Source organism: Bubalus bubalis, chromosome 6 (genome assembly GCF_019923935.1).
Source record: "Bubalus bubalis isolate 160015118507 breed Murrah chromosome 6, NDDB_SH_1, whole genome shotgun sequence".
Taxonomy (NCBI): Eukaryota; Metazoa; Chordata; class Mammalia; order Artiodactyla; family Bovidae; genus Bubalus; species Bubalus bubalis.
In genome coordinates this window covers 14,305,823-14,330,947 of record NC_059162.1, presented here as the reverse complement: position 1 = coordinate 14,330,947, position 25,125 = coordinate 14,305,823, and the positions used below count along the sequence as shown (strand labels likewise).

At 47.6% G+C, this 25,125-nt stretch overlaps 2 protein-coding genes across 13 annotated transcripts in view; one reads left to right on the top strand and one right to left on the bottom strand.

The window, feature by feature from the left end:
* IQGAP3 (IQ motif containing GTPase activating protein 3) overlaps positions 1–10,186 on the bottom strand; it is a 39,387-nt gene extending 29,201 nt beyond the window's left edge. Inside the window, exons 1-8 of one of the 4 annotated variants that reach the window (XM_044944233.2) lie at positions 10,037–10,186; positions 7,744–7,831; positions 3,790–3,946; positions 3,078–3,155; positions 1,733–1,809; positions 916–983; positions 712–825; positions 296–474 (exon numbers count right to left, since the gene is read on the bottom strand). In XM_044944233.2, the coding sequence (XP_044800168.2) occupies positions 296–474; positions 712–825; positions 916–983; positions 1,733–1,809; positions 3,078–3,155; positions 3,790–3,946; positions 7,744–7,831; positions 10,037–10,073 (798 nt within the window). In that variant the 5' untranslated portion in view covers positions 10,074–10,186. Of the gene's footprint in view, positions 1–295; positions 475–711; positions 826–915; positions 984–1,732; positions 1,810–3,077; positions 3,156–3,484; positions 3,708–3,789; positions 3,947–4,236; positions 6,105–7,743; positions 7,832–10,036 lie in introns of those variants that run through there. The other 3 variants (XM_006051972.4, XM_044944234.2, XM_044944235.2) reach the window with 3 other exon arrangements.
* A 1,988-nt stretch (positions 10,187–12,174) lies between these two features.
* Positions 12,175–22,309, top strand: TTC24 (tetratricopeptide repeat domain 24). 9 transcript variants are annotated; one of them, XM_044944227.2, is made up of 11 exons: positions 12,175–12,919; positions 14,729–15,438; positions 15,630–15,833; positions 16,382–16,510; positions 16,646–16,758; positions 17,098–17,196; positions 19,937–20,034; positions 20,171–20,271; positions 20,871–20,967; positions 21,139–21,291; positions 21,372–22,309. In XM_044944227.2, the coding sequence occupies exons 2-11, from the start codon at positions 14,733–14,735 to the stop codon at positions 21,463–21,465; spliced, it is 1,794 nt and encodes a 597-aa protein (XP_044800162.2). In that variant the 5' UTR covers positions 12,175–12,919; positions 14,729–14,732; the 3' UTR covers positions 21,466–22,309. The 9 variants fall into 9 exon arrangements, with proteins under 9 accessions (XP_044800162.2, XP_044800163.2, XP_044800164.2 ...); XM_044944228.2 differs by having other exon boundaries at positions 12,176–12,919; positions 15,651–15,833; positions 21,136–21,291; XM_044944229.2 differs by having other exon boundaries at positions 12,176–12,919; positions 16,439–16,510; positions 21,136–21,291.
* Positions 22,310–25,125: the final 2,816 nt, after the last annotated feature.

Genomic DNA, 25,125 nt, shown 5'->3' with positions numbered 1-25,125 from the left:
TCCCCCCTCAGCCAGTACTAACACAGTTAAGCTGAACTAACCTTGGGAATCTCCAGTCTAGTCTCATCCAGTTCTACATTCCAATCTCTCAGCCCTGCCCCAGAACCTTTTCCCCCATTGTCTCTTCTGAATTCTCATCATTCTCCTCAGTTCCTCTCCTATTTCTCTATAGTAACTGACAAGTTAGTTTCTCCAAGCTACTCTACTCAGAGACAAGACAGACAGGAGTCCTGGTTTCACTAGAGACTTTCCAGGCCACCCAGCTTTTCGGCCCTTGCCAGCCAAGTCTCCTTACGCGGTTCCTGGCGTTGGCAGCCTTTTCCATCTTGGCCTGAGCCAGAAGCTCCTGGTAGATGGCTGCCAGAGGCTCTCGAAGATTCTCCAGCAGAGCATTGGGATTCTGCAAGGCCACTAGGGTGTCTTTGACCACGCCTCGCTCCACTGCCTCATTGATGGCAAGAACAGCCGCATGGACTATGAGGGGACATGAAAACAAGGTCAGGAGGCCAGAGCAAACCCCAGTCCAGCTACAGCATAATCAGCTGCAGACCACTCTGACATTACCCTTTTTTCTATCCACAAGGCCAGGCAAGTCAGGTAGCCTAATGGCCCTGCCTATGATGAGAGGTAACCCAAGTTTATGTGGGGGCATAAGGCTCAGAGTCCTCCCATACCCACTGAGTGACACCAACAGGTGAGCCTGATCTCTACCTGCAGCCTCATCCACTGAGAGTTCATTGGCCAGGATGCCCCCGATCTTGCTGAAGGCAGGCAGCTGGAGGTCATACTTAGCCAGTTCAGAGGCCATGTTGCTGAGTTCCTCAGCTGCAATGATAGGACAGGTGCCCTTCATCAGGCCCCGAACCCCCAAGACCCCGCCCAGGCTGTGGAGGTTGGGGGAGGAGCTGGGCTTACCTGTGAATTTCACCTTCCCATATAGATCATGTATCTGAGGAGCCAATCCCAGCCGGAAGAGGAAGAGACTGGGAAAGAATGGAAGGCATTGGGGCCTATTCATTTTGACAGGCTGCCTAGAATAGGTTTGCAGGAGATACTACGGGAATTTAGAGATGAAGACCATTCAGCACCTGCCCACAACTCATCCCCCATTTACAGGGAGATAGGCAATGTAAGTCAGCCTAAGGCAATGCTGGAGCAGATAAGTAAGATGCTATAGGAGGTCTGTGGGGATTGGGAAGGCTTTACAGAGAAGGACACACTGCAGCAGCAGGTCATTGGATGGAGATGGAGGATGCAAAGGGCATAGCAAGCAGAGACCCGCTGAGCTAAGGCATGGCCACGTGAAAGGATGCGGGAAATGAAGCCAGGAGGAGATGACGTGGTGGACACAGGAACAGGTCAATCACTTTCTGTGATTTAGCCAACTGGTTGCTGATGGCTGGCTGTAAGCAGGACTAAACAGCCTTCTCTCTTCACACTGACTGTGAGAGCACGTGCCCCTCCTGATACATCCTAATCAGACTTCTCTGCACCCCAGTCACAAGCTGAAGACTCTTCGCTGCCTGCCCTTTCCCTTCACCCACAGAGGTCACACGTAAAGGTGCCCTCCCCACACACATAAATCTAAACAAAACTAGGCAGATGGAAAACGTCACTCCGAGGAGTGCTCCCCGTGGTCCACCCTCCGTCCTTCCTGTGTCAGTGTTGGTTGCTGTTGACTGTTGGTTGCATCCACCCAAGGAACCCAGGTGACAAAGTCTTGGTCTCTCACCTGAGTGCATGGATGCAGTAGACCACCCGTGGCATGTTCTTCTTGTCATAAATGTCCGTGGTCTCTGGGAAGAAGGTCTGGAGGGGAAACCACCCAATTACTGCCACTGGAGACTTCTAAGCAGCACCAGATATGGAAAGAGGGGCTGAGGAATGGGTCTTCCTATCTGACCTGGGGTGTGTGTTCCTTTGTTGCCTGGGGCTTCTGGGTCAATCTCCCCAACTCTTTACAGCCAGCACTCATCCACATACTCAGTGTAAAAGAAAGGCACAGGGACACACTCCAGCTGAGGCCCAGCCACAGACACACAGCCAAACCAAACATTAACCCAACATCAGACGAGACTATCAAGTCTACAGGATGCAGGCCACACGCTCCAGGAGAAATAGGTGCCTCCATTCATCCTACAGACACAGCCAGCCTCTATCCCTCACCTTGGACTCTCACCAGAAAGGTGGCATGCTGGGAGCTGGCCATGACCCCAAAAAGGGCCCAGTGAGACACACACTGCCAAGGACCACACAGGATCAGGACGTGCCATCACTGTGTCCAAGCCAGAGGTCTCTAACCAGCGGGGACCCCTCTAAGAGCTAAGTCACCCCTGGCATGATTTTGCATGCCACCTGATGACAGTAATGAGCTTTAACCTCAATACATCTTGGTTACCTTAGATACATAAGAAAGGACCAAATCTCGGGATTTAAAAGCATTCTAGCCTCATCAAGGACACAGGTTTCTATTGTTTCTGCCTCTCACTAAAGCTTCTTTCTTAACTGCCATTTCCTTGTCTTATAGTTCTCTCCTATAGTGCAGAAAAACACAGCATAGTCTTACCATGCCTTAATATGTATAGTCTTTACAATCTACAAAAAGAGATCAAACAGATCATGTGATCTCCCTAACAACCTTGTATGGTAGATAGGGAGGGATCATTATCCCCATTTTACAGGTGAGAGACAGACTGGGAGTCAAAGAGCCGGAGGACACACGGCATGTGTCCAGCTGGGGTCCTGGCCCAGGCTTCCAAGCCTGTCACCTAGGGGTGTGGTGCGTCCTCGCTTCACACTATGAAATTCTGGTGGAAAGACGGCCCGTCAACACAAGGCCCACCTCCTGCATTATACAGGGGCCTCACTGACTAATGGAAACAATGCATCCTGGGCCAGGGAGCCTCCACCTCCTTTCACTTGACATACCCACAGGGAAACAGAGGCAGAGACCAAGTAACAAGGTTCAAAGACACATGGAGATGAACACTGAAGGGTCCCAGGGAGATAAAGCATGTGTATGGTGGGGGTACTGGTAAAGAGCAAAGATGAACCCCAATCTTAAGGCCCAGTGTTACCGAAGGCAGACCGATGTGGGCTATTGCAGACAGCCAAAAGTTGATGTTGTCCGTGTGACGGAAATGCAAGCCAGTTGCCTGAAAGGGAAGGAAAGAGAAGAGAATCTATTTCCACAGTTCTTGGGGTTTGCTATGGGTAGAGTCCAGACCAGAACTTGCAGATTCAAGGGGTGAGGGCAGAGGACCCCGCCCTGTGGACTTCCCACGCCCCCAGGAGGGAGACACACAGACAGACAGAAGCCACCGGGTATGGATGCCCCAGCGGGGCGTTTGGGAAGGGTGGCACGGGGATGCGATTAGCAAGCTAGTACGGCTTCTGAGAAAAGGGGAGTCCAGAGCTGGGATGGGAAGGAGAGGCAGGCTGGGCTGCTAGAACACAGGGAAGGGGAAGCGTGCCCTGGAAGTACCTTCAAGGTAGTAGAGCCCACAGCCTCTGCGTGTAGACTGTAGGTAGAAAAGCCTGCTTGGAGGTTCTCATATTAGGGCCTCTCAAAACCCACCTAGCAAATGCCTGTTAAGGGTGATACACATTGCCTGGCTGGCAGATACCCATTGAAACCTGTTGTTCTGGTGCAAAGATTAACAGCATCCTTTTCATCCTCAATAGTAGCCAGGTCTGAACAATAAATTGTATGGTCTTCCCACTCGCACAGCTTTGAGAAGAGGGAGTTTGAGAGGAAGAATGTAGAGGGTAGAGACCTCTGCTCCCCACCTGGTACCGCAGCTGCTCCGCGTCATAGATCTTCTTCAAGGGAACCACAGAGGGTGCGAAACAGTGGCCCAGCTTGGCCAGCAGCACTCCGTTCCGGAGGCTCTCCTCCAGCTCCACTGGGGAAGGCAGCTCCTCCTTCAGGCAGGCCTCCATCCAGCTGAGAGCGTGAGAGCAGCTGTGACCCGCTCGGGCAGGCCACAGCACTACATCCAATCCCAGGACCTTCCTCCCTCCCTCGCTCCCTTTAAGCAGCCTCACTCTCTCCTGACTCCTGCTCCTGCCCTGCCCCCAACACCCACCTCTGCCCACTGCCTGGCTGTTTCCACAGTCTTCCAAGCTGCCTCAAACACCTGGAATGGCCAGTCCTCAGCCCCCACGTGCCCCATACATCTTCCATGACAGATACTGAAGCTGCCCATCTTCAGTGAGGCTTAAACAGTCTCTTACCTGTTACATGATATAACCTCTCACTCAGTCTGGTTATGCATTTGAGTGCTGAACCAAACTTGCTCACTTCTCTTATTCTGCATGTTCTCAGAACCCAGGCACACAAAGGTCATGTCTACACAGCCCAAAACCCAGTTTTGATGGTTTTGATGACGAAGAGGGGAGTAGGATTGAAGCAAGGGGAGCAGCACAAACAGACAAAAAGGAATCAGGAGACCTGCTTTCCACACCGTCTCCTAAATTCACCTCTCTGAGCCTCCAGTTGCATAATCTGCAAAATGAAGATACCACCTGTACTTCCCACTTCAGCGGGCAGCTGCCATGATTAAATGAGATAATGAATGTGAAAATACCTTGAATGTAAATATTAAGCATTATTATGGTTGATGAGTATATAAGGGAGAGAATAAGGGCTCCCATCTGAGAGGCCCAATATGTGGGCTCCTCCTCCACATTTTGGGACCTATAGGAAAGTATCTGTTTTCAAAGAAAGAGCAAGTCACACTTCATTTTATGCTTTCTCTACCACAGACACCTGATTTCCTATCTACCCCATCCTACCTACTTTTTGGGAGAACATTAAAATTACACTATTGATTGTAAGGAAAAAATTAAGCATTTATCCTTCCTTTAGAGCCAACATCCATTCATAGGAAATATGGGGTAGAGTGGAACAAGTTGAGTGAGACAGGAAGTGAATAGAAAAAGCCAGAATGTAGGATGTTCTAAAGGACAAATGACTTGGTTTCTTCAACAAGTCAGTGACATAAAGAACTGAAAAGTGGAGGTGAGCTGTTCTAGATGAAAGAAGACTTAATAGTACATAACAACCAAATGTAATACATGAATTCTTTCAGATCCTTAACTGGATAAGTCAAGTGTAAAAATATGTGATTTTCAAATCAAGAAAATTTGAAAATGGCCTGAGTCTTGATCTTTCAAGGATTAATGGATAACTTAGGTAGATATTATAATGGCATTGTGGTTATGAAGGCAAATGTCCATATACAGAGATATATATTTAAGTATATAGGGGGATAAAAGGATGCGATGTCGTCTTTGTTCACAGATGGCACACTCGTCTTTGCAGAAAATCTGAAAGCATGACACCAAAAAACTCCTGGAGATAATAAGTGATTATAGCAAGGTTGTAGGAGACCAGGTTAATATATAAAATTCCACTGCTTTCCTATATACCAGCAGTGAGCAAGTGGAATTTGAAATTAAAAACACAATACGGTTTATATTAGCACCCCCCTCCAAATGAAATTAGGTATAAATCTACATAAGGAAATCTACAAAACTGATGATGAAATCAAAGAACTAAATAAATGGAGAAACATTCCATATTCATGGATAGGAAGATTCAATATTGTCAAGACGTTAGTTCCTCCCAACTTGAGCTATAAGTCAATTCAATCCTAATCAAAACCTCAGCAAGTTATTTTGTGGTCGTCCATACAACGATTCTAAAGTTCACAAAAGGTGCGCCCAGCTAGCTTAGTTGGTAGAGCATGAGACTCTTAAAGTTTACACGGAGAGACAAAATACCCACACTAGCCAACATGATATTGAAGAACAACAAGTTGGAATACTAACACCACCTGACTTAGCCACAGTAATCAAGACAGTACAGTACTGGTGAATGAACAGACAAATAGATGAGTGGAACCGAACAGAACCCATGTAAATACAGTCACTTGATCTTTGACAAAGGAGCAAAGACATTCTTTTCAACAAATGGCGCTGGAATAACTAGATATCCACATGCAGAAAATGAATCTAGACACAGACCTTACACCCTGCACAAAAATCAACTCAAAATGGAGCATCCACTCCAAAGTAAAATGCAAAACTGTAATAAATATCCTAGAAGTCAACATAGGAGGAAACCTAGATGACCTTGGGTATGGCAATGACTTTTTAGATACAACACCAAAGGCACAGTCCTTGAAAGAAATAATAAGCTAAATTTCACTAAAATTAAAACCTTCTGCTCGACAAAAGGCAATGTCAAGAAAATAATATGACAGTCACAGATTGGGATAAAATATTTGCAAAAGGAAACATTTACAAAATGTTTACACATTTACACATCTGAGGAAATTTCCTGGCGGTTCGGTGATTAAGACTCGGTGCTTTCACTGCCAGGGCCCAGGTTCAATCCCTGGTCAGGAAATTAAGATCCCTTAACCAAAAATAAATAAATTAAATTAAATAATTATTTTTTAAAAAGACATATCTGATAAAAGACTGCTACCCAAGATATACAAAAACTCTTAAAACTCAACAGTAAGAAAACAAACAACCTGACTGACAAATGGGATAAAGATCTTAACAGACACCTTACCAAGAAAGATGTACAGGTCTGGCTCTCCCTTGAGCCGGCCTGCTGTTCTAACAGCATCTCCCACTCTAATAAACTTTATTCTCCTCTCATAAGAAAAAAGAAAAGAAAGAAAGATGTACAAAGAAAATAAACATATGGCAAATAAGAATCTGAAGAGATGCTTCACATCATATGTCATCAGGGAAATGCAAATTAAACCAATGATTAGATAGCAATATACACCTATTAGAATGGTCAAAGTCTGGAACACTGACAATATCAGTGCTGCTGAGGCAATGGAACAACAGGAACTCTCCTTCATTGATGGGAAACCACTTTGGGAAGCCATTTGGTGGTTAATGTACTCTTACCATGTGATCCAGCCATTGTGCTCTTTGGTATTTAACCAAAGGAGTTGAAAACTTATATCTGCAAAACATATTGCCAAAACTTGGAAGCAACCAAGATGACCTTCAATAGGTGAATAGATTAATAAACTGTGGTACATCTAGATAATGGAATATTATTCAGCACTAGTAACGAATGAGCTATGAGACCATGAAAAGACATGGAGGAAACTTAGATGTATATTACTAAGTAAAAAGAAATCGATCCTAAAAGGCTACATATTGCATTATTCCAGGTAAGTAAAATTCTGGAAAAGGCAAAACTATGGAGACAGTAAAAAGATGAGTCAGTGCCAGGAATTGGGGGTGGGGTGGGAGAGAAGGGGTGAATACGTGAAACAGAGACTTTTTAGGGCAGTGAAACTAATACTATAATTATGGAAGGATACATGTCATTATATATTTGTTCAAACTTATAGAACGCCTAGAATTCAAAGAGTGAACTCTCAAACTATGGGCTTTGAGAGATTATGTGTCAAAGTAGGTTCATCAATTGTAACAAATGTACTACTCTTGTGGGGGATGTTGATGGTGGGGAAGCTATGTATGTTACTAGGAGGGGGATATATGAAAAATCTCTGCATCTTTATCTTAACTTTGCTGTGAACCTAAATAGGCTCTATAAAGTCTTTAAAAAAATAAAAGCTGCTATTTCAACTCTCCCTTTCCCACAGAATGGACTCTTGTCTTTTTCCGTTTGCTTTGGGGGCAGATGCCTGGGGTGGGCAAGATGGGAAAAGGAGGCCAGAAAGAGGCAGCCCCTCTGCTCACCGCTTGGCTTCCTCCAGCCGGCACAGGTATTGATAGGCGATGTTCTGCCGCCTCTGCTCATCCATTTCCTCCGCTGTGAGGCGTTCATCTGAGGAGTCAAAGGGAGCATTAGACAGAGGGCCGTAGCCCTCTTAGTAGATTTTCTTAGGCAACTCTGCTCAGAGACTGGAGGCAGCTCCCACATGCCTGTCCCCCTATTCCCAGGACACTGGCTCCAATCTTCTGCTCCCATTCAGTAAAGATATCCTAGTCAGCACCCTGCTAGAGGGAGGATCCTTCCTCTACTGGAGGCATTCCTTCCCTTTCCAGCCATCTTCCAGACCTCCTCCTTCCCGAAACTTCATAGCCCTTCCCTCAGTTACCTCCTTTCAGGGATGTCCAGATCCCTCCTTGGCTGGGAACTTAGCTCCTCATTTTATCCCTAATTAGGCTCTGAGTTCTCCAAGAACTGGACTTCTGTCATCCTCCTCATGTACTCTCCCAGAGACTAGGTTAACAGAACAGCTAAGACGCATCAATCAGCAACCATTCATTCATTCAATACCTCCCTCCTGTATGTCGCACTAGACTAGTGGACCCCTACTCTCAAGAAGTTGTTGTTTAGATGCTCAGTCCTGTCTGACTCTTTTTGACCCCCAGGGACTGTAGCCCGCCAGCTCCTCTGTTCATGGGATTTTCCAGGCAAGAACACTGGAGTGGGTAGCCATTCCCTTCTCCAGGGGATCCCTGGGATCCCACCCAGGGATTGAACTCAGGTCTCCTGCTTTGCAAGTGGATTCTTTACCATCTTAGCCACCAGGGAAATCCAAGCAGAAAGGAAGGAAAAGCAACTCAACAGAGAGTACCATGGGAAAAAAAAGCCACTCAATTTGGGATTAAATGGAATGACAGAGAATTTTAAAAGATCACAATGGTGTATTTATTCTCCCTTTTGGTATAGGTCACCTGAGGAAGAAAATAATCTCCAAGCTAAATAAAATGCAGACAGTAATTTGACTCCCAAACTCAAGAACAGGAAATCCCTTAAATGAGGCAGCATTCATATTTTGCCCTAGGCACAACCTCCTTTTATCCTTCCCCTAACTCTTCTCTCCCATCCGTCAGTCTCCTTAGGGAAGACAATACAAAATCAGACAAAATGAGAGAAAGCTACATATACACACCAAGAAAATAAAGTCAGAGAACTTAAAAAGAGAGTTTAGCAAATCTGTCTTTGACTCAGCACTTAATGCCATTCCGACTCTTTATCTCTTTTCCTTATATTGCTTATCCTATGATATGACTTGGGGCAGGGGCAGGGCTTCTTTGAATTGATAGTTAAGCAAGTTAAAACACACACACACCCCTCCATGTTCAGATTTGAAACCACTGGCCAACAGCAGGAAATCCACCAGTTCCTCTGAGGGGGTGTACAAGGAACAAGTGTTGGTTGCTAAGCATGGAAAATAAACCGGTAAGTGAATGACATCACTTCAGAATTATGAACTGAGGACTGTGAGAGATGGGCGGGACTTGGTACATACACAGAGTCTTAAAAAAAAAAAAAATCAGTTTTCCTGTTCTTTTCAGGTCTGAAACTAGCTTTCCTTCAACTGATTGGTAGACATGGACTTTGCTTTTTGAATCCAAATGGAGAAGAAGGGAAAGGAGTAGAAGATTTTGCTTTCACTCAGGTCATATGAAAACCTTTCTGCACTTCCATTTTTCCGACCCCACTCTAAAGGACTGTTTTTGAAAATGTGGTACATGGACTAGTCGCATCACAATTAGGTGGGGTTATGGAAGAAGCCCAGTGGTGCATGTTATAAATGCAGATTATGGACACAAGTTGAGACCTACTGTTGCTAACGCTCTGGGATAGAACAGACACCATAAAGTTTAAGAGGCATTATCTCAAAGAAGCACCAAAAAGTCAGGGAAGTCCCTCATGTCTTGTTAGGCGTTTCGTCCCCTGACAGTGCTTGGAAAGTATGAACTGCTGAATTTTTAAGGAGCCAACCAGACCCAGCCCCGGAGCCCCAGAATTTGGGAATAAGGGAGAAAACTCTTTGTAAGCTTTGGCACAGAAAGTTTTGTAAGCTTTGACACAGAAGTCAGAGCATTTCGCAGCTCACAGCTTTACTCCTGCCCGCCAGAGTCCGAAGTGGGTGCTCCCTGTCCACTGAACACAGTCCGGCCGCCCCTTGTCCAGAGGGTACCGCGCCCAGCCCCAGCCCCAACCTCTCCCAGGACCGCCGTGTCCCCAACCAGGGGCACCACAACCGGATCCTACTCGGCCCCTTCTAGCACTCACAGATCGCCCGGCCTGGGCCCGCTCCTCTCCGCTCCATGTTCCTCCTTCTTCCAGGTTTGAATCTCCCGCCGCCCAGCCACCGCCCCTCACCGTTGCCACAGGCGGACAGGATACTTCCGGTCTATGCCGCAGGGGCCTCTGGGATTTGTAGTACCAGGTTTCGGAGGCGTGACACCAGGTAGAAGGAAGGATACCACTCAAGGCTGGGAGGACCCTTCTTGCGATACTTTGGGTCGCTATTTCTCTAGGGCTTCTTCGCTGCTAAATCGTCTTATTTCGAGTAGCCTCTGCTCCTGCCCCTGCCACTTTCATTTCCCCCTAATAGTCCCATTAACCTCACTCCCGTTCCTGTAGTGTTCTTTGGTCTAGCTAATTTGAGGGCCTATTTTGTGCTATGCGCTGATCAAGGTGGTGCTGATGCAGAGATGCGTGCGTGCTAAGTCGCTTTAGTCGTGTCCAACTCTTGGCGACCCTATGGACTGTAGCCCGCCAGGCTCCTCTGTCCATGGGATTCTCCAGGCAGAAATACTAGAGTGGTTGTCATGCCCTCCTCCAGGGAATCTTCCCGACCCAGGGATCTAACCTGCATCTTTTATGTCTCCTGCATTGGCAGACGGGTTCTTTACCACTAGCACCACCAGGGAAGCCCAATGTAGAGATAAACAAACATAGCTAATGCCCTAAAGAAACTTGCTTGAGTGATAAACACATAATCAAGTAACTCAGAGGTCAGTGATACACAGAGGGAGCAGATAATTGCTGTTGTTAAGAGCAGTGAAATAATAATGCTTTGTGAAATAAGTCAAATAGAAAAAGGCAAAAACTATATGATATCACTTATATGTGGAATATAAAAAATAATACAATGAATGTATATACAAAGCAGAAACAGACTGACAGACACGGAAAACCGACTTGTGGTTACCAAAGAGGAGAGGGACAAATAAAGTGTATGAGAGAAACAGATATAAGCTACTATACATAAAATAGAAAAGCAACAAGGATTTACTGTATAGCACAGGAAATTATACCCAATATCTTATAATAGCCTATAATAGGATACATCCCCTGGAGGAGGCATAACCCACTCCAGTATTCTTGCCTGGAGAATCCCCATGGATAGAGGAGCCTGGTGGGCTACAGTCCAAAGGATCTCAAAGAGTCAGACATGACTGAGCCGCTAAGCACAGCACATAATAGGTAATAATCTGCAAAAATACTGAATCACAATGCTGTACACCTGAAACTAACATAGGTTTATAAATAAATGATACTTCAGTTAAAAAAATTCAGACGACTGGATGAAGTAAGTGTTTGAGGAAGAGTATGTAAAATAAGAAAGGAGCAAAGGGCAGAGTGTTGGGGAACACTGGTATTTTAGAGGTGGACAGCCTGGTGGTTCAGTGGCTAAGACTCCATGCTCTCAAAGTAGGGGCCCGGGGGTTCCATCCCTGGTCAAGGAACTAGATCCCACATGCTGCAACTAAAGAGTCTGCATATTGCGACGAAAGGTCCCACATGCCACAACAAAGATTGAAGATCCTGCATGCCACAACTGAGACCTGGTGCAGCCAAATAAATAAAAATTAAAAAAAAAAAAGTGGACAGAAGGCAAGCAAAGGAGATGGAGAAGGAGTTGTCAGCACAGGAGAAAGACAGCCAGGACACAGTGGCTCATGGAGCCATGTAAGCAGAGATTTGCAAGGATATGTCAGATACAGCAGGGAATCAAACAAGAAAAATGATCCAGAAATGATCACTAGATTATTAAGATGTCATTGGAACCTTGGTGAGATCAGTGTCAGTCCCTTCCCCCTTCCCAAATCATTTTTATTCCTTTAAGAGAGGCTGCTCAGTGAGCAACAGACTGAGCAGCATATTTGACTCTGGTTATGCTGTGGTAGCATCCTGAAGGCCCAGCCCATGGGCAGAAGCCGCAGGCAGCTAGGAGAGCCCGCCTCGGGCATGGGCACTATCTGCGGCACACAGCACTAGGCTTGCACACAGCAGGCATTCAACCAAGTCTGCCTGGCAAATGCAGGTGAGCCCAACTACTTCCTTATAATTGTGTTTCTGGCCATGGCCTCTCTACTTAAAAGAGGCCTTTCTCCCAGATAAATGAGGACATTTGCTTTCTGATGCAGGCCACCCTTGGTGAGTTAGGGCAGGAGGTGCCGGTTTTCCTGGGTCCTGCTGTTCTCTCATTAAGCAGAACCTGGAGGTTGCAGATCAGTGGAGCTGGGAAAAGGAGTCCGGGGGCAGAGAGGCTCCTCTGATCTCCAGGCTTCCTGACCATCAACTTTTCACCCTCTTCCCAAATGTAAAACTACCACACAGAAGCACAGTGTATGAGTGTGTTCGTGTGTGTGTGAAAGGGTTCATTGCTGGGACAACCCACACCTCATTAAAACTTGCAATCACGGTTAGTGGAAGGGACCTTAGGCTAGTTAGCCCAGAATCAGAAAACCTGGGCTCTAATCTCAGCCTCATGACTGCTTTGTGACCTCAGGCACACCTGCTCTTATGATGTCCCTTCCTCTGTGAAATGAGGGAATGTGATAGATGATCTTTGAAGCTATAACTAGCAACAAGCCCTTGCTGCTTTGATTCTTGCTTGAAGTGAAGGACTTGAAGCATGTGTCTGCAAGAGTGGGGAGAGGTGAGGCAGGAAGGGCAAAGAAATCCAAGTATTCTATGCCCAAGCACCAGCAGAGTTCAGCACTAAGATAGGATACTTGAGCTGTCAATCAAAGAATTCCCTAGGCATTGAGGGCGGTACCTGGTTGTCTGGTAACCCCAGGGGCTCTGAGCTAAGAGCTGAGAGAGGTAACCCTAGCCAGAGGGACCATTCCAGAAAGTCAGCTACAGAGAAGATCAAAGAAGGTAAGGCGCCTGTGCCTGGGGCCCCAAGGTCTGGTGTGGGTGTAGCCAGGAATGCCCAGGAAGGAGGGCCTCAAAGAGACAGAATTTCTGGATGCTCTTAGGAGCAGAAGTAGTTTCTTTAAAAAGAGAATGTATCACCTTTGCTTGCTTCTCCTTAAAAAAAAAAAAAAAAAAAAGCAGCAGGGAAGAAGAAGAAAATGGGAGGGACTGAGAACTCAGCTCTTGGGCCTTTTCCATTCCTTTTCCCATCTCTTGGGAGACGAATTCAGGAAAAAGGCTTTGCCTTTCTTGGGGAGAGATACTAACGAGAAACACATGCTGATGCGAGAAATATATTTGGGTTTAACGGTGCCCCAGAGACAACAGCAGGATGTTAGGCGACCAAAACTAGCAAGCAGACAGAAAGTCAAGGAGGTAGCGGGGAGAGAGGTTCCCCTTGAGATAGGGAGTAGGCAATAAACGGAGACACAGAAGCCTTGCTCCTGAAAGTTGGCTCCTCGCCAATTACATGGCCTAGTCAGCTTTGTGCCCCTAGTGCCTTGTATGGCTCCTGGCACACAGCAGGAGCGCACTGAGCTTTTGTCGAACTGACTTGAACTCTACCTTGAGATTAGATAGCAGGAGTATGTAGATTATGAGTGGATGTCTTTGGATGCACCGAGTGAAGGAGATGGTGGAGCAGAGGCCCTGTATGTGCTCTATTCATTCATTCATTTATTCGTTCAGTATACCTTTTTTATTGTGGCAAAAATCTATATATAACATGAAATTCACCATTTTAAACCTTTTCTAAGCTTACAGTTCAGCAGCATTAAGTATACTCCCATTTTTGTGCAGCCTTCACCTCTATCCATCTCCACAACTTTTTCATCTCGTTCGGGAAACATATTTTGAGAATCTACTGTTTTAGAACATTCAAGTTGCTCCAAATCTCGTAGGAGAAATGGTCAAGAAAGTCCACAACCCTAACCCGGTGTGAAAAATGCCATAAAAGACCTAAGGACAGATAAGCACTATGGGAGTACAGAAGAAGGATCCAGTTGGTTGAGGGGAGGGCCTTTCTGAAGGAAGCTGTTACTTGAAATTGTTGCAAGAAAGAGAGTGGTTAGAGAGAGGATGGTCACATCCCAGGTCTGAGTCCCTGGGGTGGATGCCAAGTATGTGTTCTTAGCCTCATGCAGGAAAGAATTCAATGTTGAGCCATAGTAAAGAGAAAGAAGGTTTATTCAGGGAAGAAACACACTCCATAGACAGAGTGTGTGGGGTTGTCAATTTTTACATAGGCTCTTGGTGGGTATCGTCAGTATTGAGGTTATTACACAGGCTAATGATTGGGAGGAGTATTTCGGTTGTTTTGGAAAAGGGGTGGGGATTTCAAGGAATTGGGCCACACCCACTTTTTGACATTTTGTGGTCATCCTTAGAACCATCATGGCACCCGGGGTGTGTTACATTGAGAGTATACTGAGCCTCGAGGTCAAGTGGAAGTTGAGTCCGCCATCTTGGACCCAGTTGGTTCTAATCAGTTTATGTTGTGTCCTCAGGCTAAGTCACTTTTTTAAAGACTGTGCCCTGCCCCCTCCTTGTCTTAAAATGAGTCTTGGAGGATGAGCAATTAGTCAGGACATTGGAGTGAGAGTTGATGTGGTGTCCAATGGGATAGGTGGAGCAAAGTGAGATGGCAGAGAGAAATCCTTGAAACCCTGAGGGTCACACCAGGGCAGAAGTAGAGCTGAATTGCTGTAGAGGGACAGTGGTCCTTTGGAAGACCAAAGATAACATACTGACCCCTCTGCTCCCTATTGTCAGCCCTATGTCTTCCCTCAACACTGAGGATACCCCCCAAGAACCCTCGCTCTCGTCCTCAAGCTCCAAGAAGAAAAAGAAGAAAAGAAAGTGGCCTCAGCAAGAGGCCACCATCCAAGCCCTCACCAGGGCTGGCCACAGGGCCCTATTGGCTGGCTGGAACCATGAGGCCTTGACCAGCTTCCAGAGGGCCTTCCTCCTGGCTTCCAAGTCACCACAAACCAGAGACACCCCTGTTCTCCGGGCCTGTGCCTTCAACCTGGGGGCTGCCTATGTGGAGACTGGGGACCCAGCCAGAGGCCTTGAGCTGCTCCTATGTGCTCAACCTCAAGAGACGGCCCAGGGCGGGTGTCGTGGCGACCAGTGTTTCAATGTGGCTTTGGCCTACCATGCCCTGGGTGACCTGCCTCAAGCTTTGGCCTGGTACCACAAGGCCCTGTGCCACTACCAGCCACTAGGTGACCAGGGACAAGCCCAGGCAAAAATGGGAGCCTGCTACCGAGCTCTGGGACAGCCTGGGCTAGCAGCCCACTGCCTGCAAGAAGCGGGCCGGGCCTTTGCCCAAGCAGGGCAGCCCCAGGCTGCAGCCCTGACACTGGGGGCTGCAGCGGGGTGTATGCTGAAGAGCGGGCAGCATGGGGTGGGTGAAGTCATGCAGGTGCTGGAGGAAAGTCGGAGGCTTGCTGAGAGAAGCACTGAGCGGGGACTGCTGGGTGAGGCCTTGGGGCTGAGAAGGTGTGGGATCTGGGGGATTTCTGACCGGGTGATACTCTGAGACATGGGGTGGAAGCAGAGGCCTTTCTGAGGGCTGGGAGGGGCTGGGGGACCCTGGGAGAGTGGGACAGAGGCTGCACCAGTACAGCTTCAGCAGCATCTGGCCAGTGACCTTGGCCATGCCCTCTAGGGCAACTCTATAACGATCTAGGCCTGGGCTACTCCCAGCTCCAGCTGTTCCCGCTAGCAGTAGAGGCCTTCCTGCAAGCCCTGCCCCTGTGCCGGGAGCCAGGAGAGGAGGCCACGGTGCTAAGGAACCTTGGGATGGCCCACAATGCCCTCGGCAACTATCAGGAAGCCCGGGAGTTCCACCAGAAGGCTGCCGACCTGCACGGTGGGTACCAGGGACTGGGGAGTGAGACTGAGACCAATTTAGAACTAATTACACTGGGAAGTCCTGAACCAGGGAAGAGAGAGTGGGGGTGGGAGGGTGCAGGAGATGGGATAGCCAGGCAGGACAGAGGGTTATGGGCCCAGAGGCTGAAGCCTGGGGTTGGGAAGGCAGCAATGGACAGAGAGAAGAACCTAGCTGGAAGGGGAGGCCTGAAGTGGAGCCCAGTGCTTCTTCTAAATGATTGTGTGACTTTCAGCACATTACTTTTGCTTTCTGAGCTTCAGGTTGCACGTGTATAAAAATGAAGCTATTAATACCTGCCTTGCCTGCCTCCCTGGGTTTTTATGTGGCTCAAAGTAGCCTGCGGAGGCATTCAGACCAAAACTCAGGCTGGGTTTCAAGAGTTCAAGCCTTCATGGTGCCTCCAGAGGTGTGCCAGGGTGGCACACCAGGACTCCTGGCAACCCTCCCTTCCTCGTTGTGGGGCAGGGTTCTGATGCCCCAGCAGGCCAAGTCCTCTCTTAGGATGGGGCGGGCTCTGTCCCCAGGCTCTGTGGGGCAGCGGAGGGAGCAGGGCTGGAGCTTTGGCAGCCTGGCATTTGCAGTGAGCCAGCTGGGAGACCACAAGGCCGCCAGAGACAACTACCTACATGCTCTGCAGGCTGCCCGGGACACTGGTGAGGGGAGCGGCTTGCAGGCGGCTTGGGGTGGGGCAAAGCCTGAGGATCCTTGGGGCTGGTGGGAGGACCTCTAGAGGGGAGGGTCGGTGGGGTTGGGAGCCATGGGAGGACCTCTCAGACTGTCTTCCCCAGGGGACGTGAAGGGGCAATGGCAGGCCTGTGAGGGTCTGGGGGCTGCTGCAGCCAGACTGGGACAGCATGACCAGGCTCTGAAGTACTATAAGGAAGCGCTGGCCCGGTGTCCGGTGAGACCCTCCATCCCAGAATTGAACTGTTTCCCAATAGCCCTCCAGCTGCTCTCCTGACATGCTTTGTCCAGCTGATATTCCTGTCTCTCCCCACCATCCATTCACCCATCAAATGTGCATCAGGCACACGATGTGCTGGGTCCTGGGACACTATTGTGAGGAAGAACCCACCTCTGCCCACGGTTCTGGGTAGGCAGTGGCAGGATGCTGGCAAAGGCACTGGAATGGGCTAGAGAAGAGAGGAGACAAAGGCCCCTCCCCTCCTCCTCTTCTATTTCCTTCCTGGTCCCGAAGCCCAGGCTTTCCCCACTACCTCATTATCCACTCTCTCCCCAGAAGGAGTCAGATTCTGTGCGAGAGCGGCTGGTGGCCAAGCTGACAGATGCCATAAGGACCCACTTGGCCCGGGGTGGGCTGCTTCCGACTCACACCCTGGTGAGATGACACCCGAGACAAGCAGTAGGGGGTGGGGGGAGGTTACCCAGAGAAAGGGGTGGTGATGAGTGGAGCTGATGTTAAGGATGCTGCACTTGACTGCTCGTCTGTGGTCATCTGCCCCAGGGCCTGCGTGTGGGGCACATACCACTTTCCAGAGGCCACCTGGGGATGGGGAGGTGGGTGGGGGATTGTGGCACGTCCCCAACACCAGGGCTGTGCCAGGGCTTTGGCTGACTGGTAACTAGCCCAGGGGGTGAAGGCCAAAGGCTGCCATTGAAGATGGGGCTTCCCAGGTGGCTCAGTGGTAAGCAATCCACCTACCAATGCAGGAGCCCCATGAGACCTGGTTCCATCCCTGGGTTTGGAAGATCCCTTGGAGGAGAAAATAGCAACCCATTCAGTATTCTTGCTGGGATAATCCCATGGACAGAAGGAGCCTGGTGGGCTACAGTCCATCGAATCCCAAAGAGTCAGACATGACTGAGCACACTTGCACACACGCACACCATCAAAGGTAACTGAGCCAGACCTGCAGGACGTGGTTTTGTCTCTAGCTGCAGTTCCCCAAAGAGCCACAGGATGGGAGCAGTGCTCCAAGGATGTGCTCTCTCTCCTCATTCTCTAGGGGACAGTTCTCTGTGGGTCTCTACCCGTGCCCCTCGTTCTCTGAACTCCTCCTCCCTCCCTGTCTACCTCCCATCCTCTCTCAACAGGTCAATGTCTCTTCAACTGCCTCTTCCCTCACACTTTGAGATTTCTCAGGCAACCTACTTACCCGAGGAATTGAAATTATGGTTGAATATTTGTTATATTTATTTGCTGGGTTTTATGTCTCCACCACACGATTGCACTCATCTCACATGCCAGCAAAGTAATGCTCAAAATTCTCCAAGCCAGGCTTCAGCAGTGCATGAACTTCTAGATGTTCAAGCTGGATTTAGAAAAGGCAGAGGAACCAGAGATCAAATTGCCAACATCCACTGGATCATCAAAAAAGCAAGAGAGTTCCAGAAAAACATCCACTTTTGCTTTATTTATTACGCCAAAGCCTTTGACTGCCAAAGCCTTTGTTTGATTATGTCAAAGCCTTTGACAGTTTGTTGTGTCGATCACAACAAACTGTGGAAAATTCTTCAAGAGATGGGAATACCAGACCACCTTACCTGCCTTCTGAGAAATCTGTATTCAGATCAAGAAGCAACAGTTAGAACCAGACATGGAACAACAGACTGGTTTCAAATTGGGAAAGGATTACGTTAAGGCTGTATATTGTCACCCTGCTTATTTGACTTCTGTGCAGAATACATCATGCGAAATGCCAGGCTGGATGAAGCACAAGCTGGAATCTAGATTGCTGGGATAAATATCAATAACCTCAGATACACAGATGACACAACCCTTATGGCAGAAAGTGAAGAGGAACTAAAGAGCCTTTTGATGAAAGTGAAAGAGGAGAGTGAAAAAACTGACTTAAAACTCAACAAAAAAACTAAGATCATCTGGTCCCATTACTCCATGGCAAATAGATGGAGAAACAATGGAAACAGTGAGAGACTTTATTTTCTGGGCTCCAAAATCACTGCAGATGGTGACTGCAGCCATGAAATTAAAAGATGCTTGCTCCTTGGAAGAAAAGTTATGACCAACCTAGACAGCATTTTAAAGAACAGAGATGTTACTTTGCTGACAAAGGTCTGTCTAGCCAAAGCTATGGTTTTTCCAGTAGTTATGTATGGATGTGAGAGCTGGACTATAAAGAAAGCTGAGCGCTGAAGAATTGATGCTTTTGAACTGTGTTGGAGAAGAAAGGCTCTTGAGAGTCCCTTGGACTGCAAGGAGATCCAACCAGTCAATCCTAAAGGAAATCTGTCCTGAATAGTCATTGGAAGGATTGATGCTAAAGCTGAAGCTCCAATACTTTGGCCACCTGATGCAAAGAACTGACTCATTGGAAAATACCCTGATGCTGGGAAAGATTGAAGGAAGGAGAAGGGGACGACAGAGGATGAGATGGTTGGATGGCATCACAGACTTGATGGACATGAGTTTGAGTAAGCTTCAGGAGTTAGTGATTGACAGGGAAGCCTGGTGTGCTGCAGTCCATGGGGTCTCAAAGAGTCAGATACGACTGAGTGACTGAACTGAACTGATGTCCTCTCTTGGGAAGATCCCCTGGAGAAGGGAATGGCTACCCACTCCAGTATTCTTGCCTGGAGAATTCCATGGACAAAGGAACCTAGTGGGTTACAGTCCACGGGATTGCAAAGAGTTGGACACAACTGAGTGATTAACACTTGCACTTTTTCATCTATGTCCTCTCTTATTTGAAAGACTAGGACATCATATTTATAGTTTGCAGGTAAAATTATCTTGGTATAAGCAGTTGACTGGATTAGGCATCAGAAAACCTGGGTTCTATCTGAAGTTGGCCACCAACTTTCTATGACTTTGTCCCTGGAGGCCCCAGGAAGGATGAGGTGGTCATCAAGCTCTGGCCGGGTCTGATAGTCCATGAGCTTGAGTTCTAACTTGAGAGTTACTGCTGGGGACCTTAACAGAACAAAGGGCCTTGCCCTGTAGTTTCATCCTTAGACACAAGGCACAGCCCAGCTGTCTCTAGCACTTCTCTGTCTCTCTGGGGCCATTGTGTGTGGAAGAAACGTACATTCACACCACAACCACAGCTGGGATAGCCATTTTTCTCAAACTGATCCCGTTTACCCCTCTTTATTCCTAGACCTCAGCTCCAGAGAGATCCCTGGCTCCAGGTGGAGGTGGCCTGGTGGAAGGGACCCCAGCCAGGGTAGGCAGGGGCACACCAGGAGTGCAGCAGAGGTAAGCAGGGTGGGAGCAGAGCTTCAGGGACAGATGTGGTCTCAGGGGTGTGTTGGGAGATGTCACAGCCTGGCACAGTGGGTAGGAGGGGAGCTGGCCAGAGTACCACTCTGCCCCCTGTTTCCTGCCTCTACAGATCTTCTGGTGGGTGGGAAGATGAGTTAGAGGAAGGCCACGAGGGGAAAGAGGAAGAGTCAGCGAATGTTCCCACGACATCTCGGGCACCAAGGCTGGAGGGTGAGTCTAAGGAAGCTGCTTCTAGCATTGCCGCCCCCCAAATGCGAGTGCTCTTACTTCCTTTACCCCACCCTCCCACTCGTCATATTCCCAAGGCCAGGACCAGCCCTCCCCGCTTTCTGCTCCTCTCTCAAGGCCCTGGGCCATTTTGCCTAAACCCTTTCCTGAATCTGCCTCTTCCTGCCTGCTCCTGAGGCTTTTCTAACATCTAGAACTCTGTATCTTGGAGCACCAAGCTTTCCACACCTACCACATGCCAGGCACTGGATGCTTTTCTCACTTTAGCTTACTAGGCTCTTCCCCCAAAGGCTTTGCACTCTGAGGACAGAGTTCCTTGCTTTTTGGTGACTTGAATTCACTGATGTCTTCTTTTCAGTGTGTTTTCTTCCAGGCACCAGGCACACTGGTGAATCATTCCCATCCAGTCAGTCCAAGTTTGCCAAGCACCTGCCCTATACAGGGGGACCCTCTGCATACAGTGACCAAAACATCCCCTGACACCCACCCTCCTGGTTCTTCTCCCAAAGATGTCTCTTTCCCCCCGTGATGGTTCTTGGGGCAGCGAGGCCCGTGATGAATGTGTTTGTCTCTCCATCCAGGCCCAACACCCAAGGCCCATCTCTCATTTGGAGGCCAAGGCCCCCTCAGAATGGAGAACCCTGGCCTTCTGGTACCCAACGTGCCCCGTGGCAATAGGTAGGTACTTGGGAGGAGGGATGAAGCCTGGAGAATGGATAAAAGAAGTAGGAGAGGATGTGACTTTGGATGACTTTAATGGAACATGATCACTGTTAAAGTTGGGGGAAGAGGTGGTCTGTTGCTTGGGGACATGGTGCTTTGAGCCTCTCTGACTTTGCCTTTTAGCAGTCTGCACAACCTTCACCCGGCTCTGGAGGTCCGGAGTGTCCCCCGCGTCCTGCATGGCCTGAGTGTAGGCCTCGGTGAAAGGGAGAATCCTGCTGAATGGGGGAACGCATGGCTTCAGCGTACTCCCCACTGCCCTGGAGCCCACCAGCAGAGGTAGGGCCAGAGAGGGTTACAGAAGTTGGAGCCAGAGCAAGCTCCCTTCTCTTCTCTCCTTAGTCACTCCCACTGGCAAGCCCCTTTCTGCCTCCTTCAGGTCATTCAAACAGCCCAGGGAACCCCCTGGCAGGAACCCTCAGAGGAGATCCATGGAGTCTGGCTTCTGCATAATCATGTGACCATCCCCGGCTAGCCACAGCATGGCCTCTGCAGTACCCTCCCAACATGCACACTTCAGGGACTTCTGGGGCTGAACCCCTTCCCCGTCGTTTCTGGTGAGCACTGCATGGGCATGGAATGCAATGTCTGCAAGTGGGCCCCCAAGCAGGCTGCACAAGGGCTTGCCAGTCTTAGCACCAAGGCGTTCTGGGTGCTTCTCATTGGGATTTTTGGATTCAATAGGGAAAAGAAAAAAGGAAAACGGATGATACATTTCTCCCCTTTCTTTCTGGCATCAAACCTCACAATCTGGCCTTGCCAGTTCTTAAAAGCATGACATCTTGTTTAGGACACTTCAGGGTCACTGACTTCATTTTCTCATATGGGAAATGTGTATCTCATGCTACAGAAGATACACCTTAACAGAGCTTTTGATGCATTCCTCTTCCTCCACAAAATAAAAGCAGATGCTGGATGCAGGGCCCCTCGGGCCTATAGCAGCTTTACTGCTGCTAGCTGCTGCAACAACAGTATTTTGTAACATTGCTCACTTGCACACGCCACACCCTGTTGTGCTTCACAAGTGTCTTCTCCTTTAATCCTCACAGCACATGAATCCCCTTTCACACGTGAGGAAAAGTAGGCACAAATGTTAAGTGGTCTACCTACCAGGTCACACAACTAGTAAGTGAAGCTGAGATTCATACCTAGGCAGTGAGCACCCTTTAGGATGCCGTGCAGTTCAATTCCCCCAGTTAAGCCATTGCTTACCAACAGTTGTTCGTGTTTGATACCAAATGTGTTTATTCCAATTGTATGTGTTATCGTTGTTTGTAATTAAACTGATGAACTAAGAGTGTGAAAACAAGCTGTTTCTATGACAACTAAGTTGAATCTTTAGAAGACACAATTCAGGTGAGTGACTTTAAAAACTGCTGTCGAAGTAGATGTGAGCGGAGAGACTATTACAAATTGGGGGAAATCATAAAAATCTAGGTGAATTTTGCACTCAGATTGCTTTAAATATACCATCAATTTTTTGTTCCACCTTAAGGAAGCAAACTTCAAACTGTTAGGTGATATGTAAGTGGTGAAGTTTATGCAAGAAAGAAGATGGATAACTACAATCTTTGGCCTTATCCTCAAAGGCAAGACCCTGGTCACACTTTGACAGATGGCAAATGAATGTTTGTTGAAATAAAATAATCTAGTCCCAGTCGTGTCAGATAAGAGGCATTCTACTGCACTGTGAATTACTTCACAGTGAGATTTTAAGGATTCATTAAAATACTTGTAGATAGAGGACCTACTAGGTTTCAGGCACAAAACCAGGTTTTGTTAATCTTCCTTATCTCAATGGAGCTTATTATCTTGTCAGGCATTGGAGATGTCTTGACTGAGATGTAGATTACATGACTGTAACAAAGCCAATCAAACTGCCTTTAAATGAAGAAAGAAGAAAGGAGAATGATTTTGAGGGACAAGTAGCAGCATCTGCCACACAAGAGTATTGGTCCTAGGTCAGGATCAAGCATCACTGGCTCTACCATTTTATAGCTATATTACCTTAGGGAAATTACATAACTTCTCTCTGCTACTCAACTTCTCATCTATAACATAAGGACAAAAATACATCATAGGATGGACAGGATCAAATTACATAATATAGGCAGAGCATCTGGAACTTAGCAAATACTCAATCCTCATGCGCCCTTTCTTTAAAAATTTTTCATTTATTTTTTTACTGTGCTGGGTCTTCATTGCTGCACAGGCTTTTCTCTAGTTGCGGTGAGCAGGGGCTGCTCTCTAGTTGCGGTACTCAGGCTTCTTATGGCAATGGATTCTCCTCTTGGCGCAGAGCATGGGTTGTCTAGGCACATGGGCTTCAGTAGTTGCAGCCCCTGGGCTCTAGAGCACAGGCTCAGTAGTTGCGGCACACGGACTTAGTTGCTCCTCTGCACGTGGAATCTTCCCAGATCAGGAATTGAACCTGTGTCTCCCACACTGGAGATAGATTCTTTACCACTGAGCACCAGGGAAGCCCGACATGCCCTTCTTAAATTGATTTGGAAGGCATTTTCTAGAGTACACTCCAAAATGTGAAAGGCAGCAAGGTGGAATAGGTTGGGCACTGCCTTCCTGAAGATAGCCTTCATTGGTTGTTTCATAAATTCTAAGTGTGTATGGTGGGATATGTTTTGTGTTATTATTTTATAGTTACATCTCATCTGAATGAAGTCAGCAGTTGATAACTGCTGACTTCAGATATATAGCTTCAGATATATAGCTCTGCATTTGGAGAGGCATTTCAGCATAGAATAATGCTTAAGACTTCAGACTTTAGGTCAAGCTGCTTGGGTCCTATCTCCACTGATAGCTATCAGTGTATCACTGGACATATCATTAAACATCTTTGAGCCTCAGTTTCCTAATCCGCCTTCAGTGCAGGAGACCCAGGCTTAATTCCTGGGTCAGGAAGATCCCCTGGGGAGGGGAACGGCACCTACTCCAATATTCTTGCCTGGAGAATTCCATGGACAGAGGAACCTGGCCGGCTACAGTCCATGGGGTTGCAAAGAATCAGACACTACTGAGTGACTAACACTCTCACTTCCTCATCTGTGAAATAGGGATAATAACAGTTGTTGTAAGGATAAAATGAGAAGACTCACGTCAGCACTGGGTACATATACTCAAAATGTTATCTATGTCAAAGAAACATTCTTCACATTATGTTTTGGAAATGAATCTTCAGAATTGACTAATTTTCTCAAGTAGGCCTGTAGGGAGTCTTGTTGTTTAGTCACTAAGTCATGACTAATATATAAAAGTGAAGCTACTTATATACTGGTGAAGCTATAAAACAAAATTAGTGAAGTCTTAGATAAGATTATGCAATTGTAATGTAAACTCTATTTCAATTAAGATGAATAAACTAAAAAACAAGGATGAGTGAACCACAAACATAGTCTAACCAAAGCAATTTTCCATCACAATCACAGTCTGATACATTCAATTTTCCACATCAGACATGTAAAATAAACATAGATGAAGGCAAAGTACAACCCACAGACGATCATAAGCCTCTTATAATAAAAAAAGGAGACTATCAGAGGAATGGGCTTCCCAGATGGCTCAGTGGATAACTAAATAATCTGCTTGTGATGCAGGAGACACAGGAGACACTGGTTCCATCCCTGGGTTGGGAAGAGCCCCTGGAGAAGGAAAATGGCCTCCCATTCCAGTATTCTTGCCTGAAAAATCCCATTGACAGAGGAGCCTGGTGGGCTACAATCCATGGGGTTGCAGTCAGACACGACTGAGCACAGCACTACACAGCATCAGAGGAATACTTAAAAGTAAGAGGGGTTCTGGCTTCTCTTGTGGCTCAGTGGTAAAGAATCTGCCTGCCAATGCAGAAGACATGGGTTCGATCCCTGGTCCAGAAAGATCCCACATGGTGCAGAGTAACTCAGCCCACGTGCCAAAACTACTGAGCCTGTGCTCTAGAGCTGGGGAACCACAACTACTGAGCCCAGGAACCGCAAACTACTGAAACCTGCGTGCCCTAAAGCCCGGACTCTGAAACAAGAGAAGCAACTGCAATGAAAAGTCCAAGCGTTGCAACTAGAGTAGCTCCCCCCCTCCCCAGCCCCTCGCTGTGAATAAGGA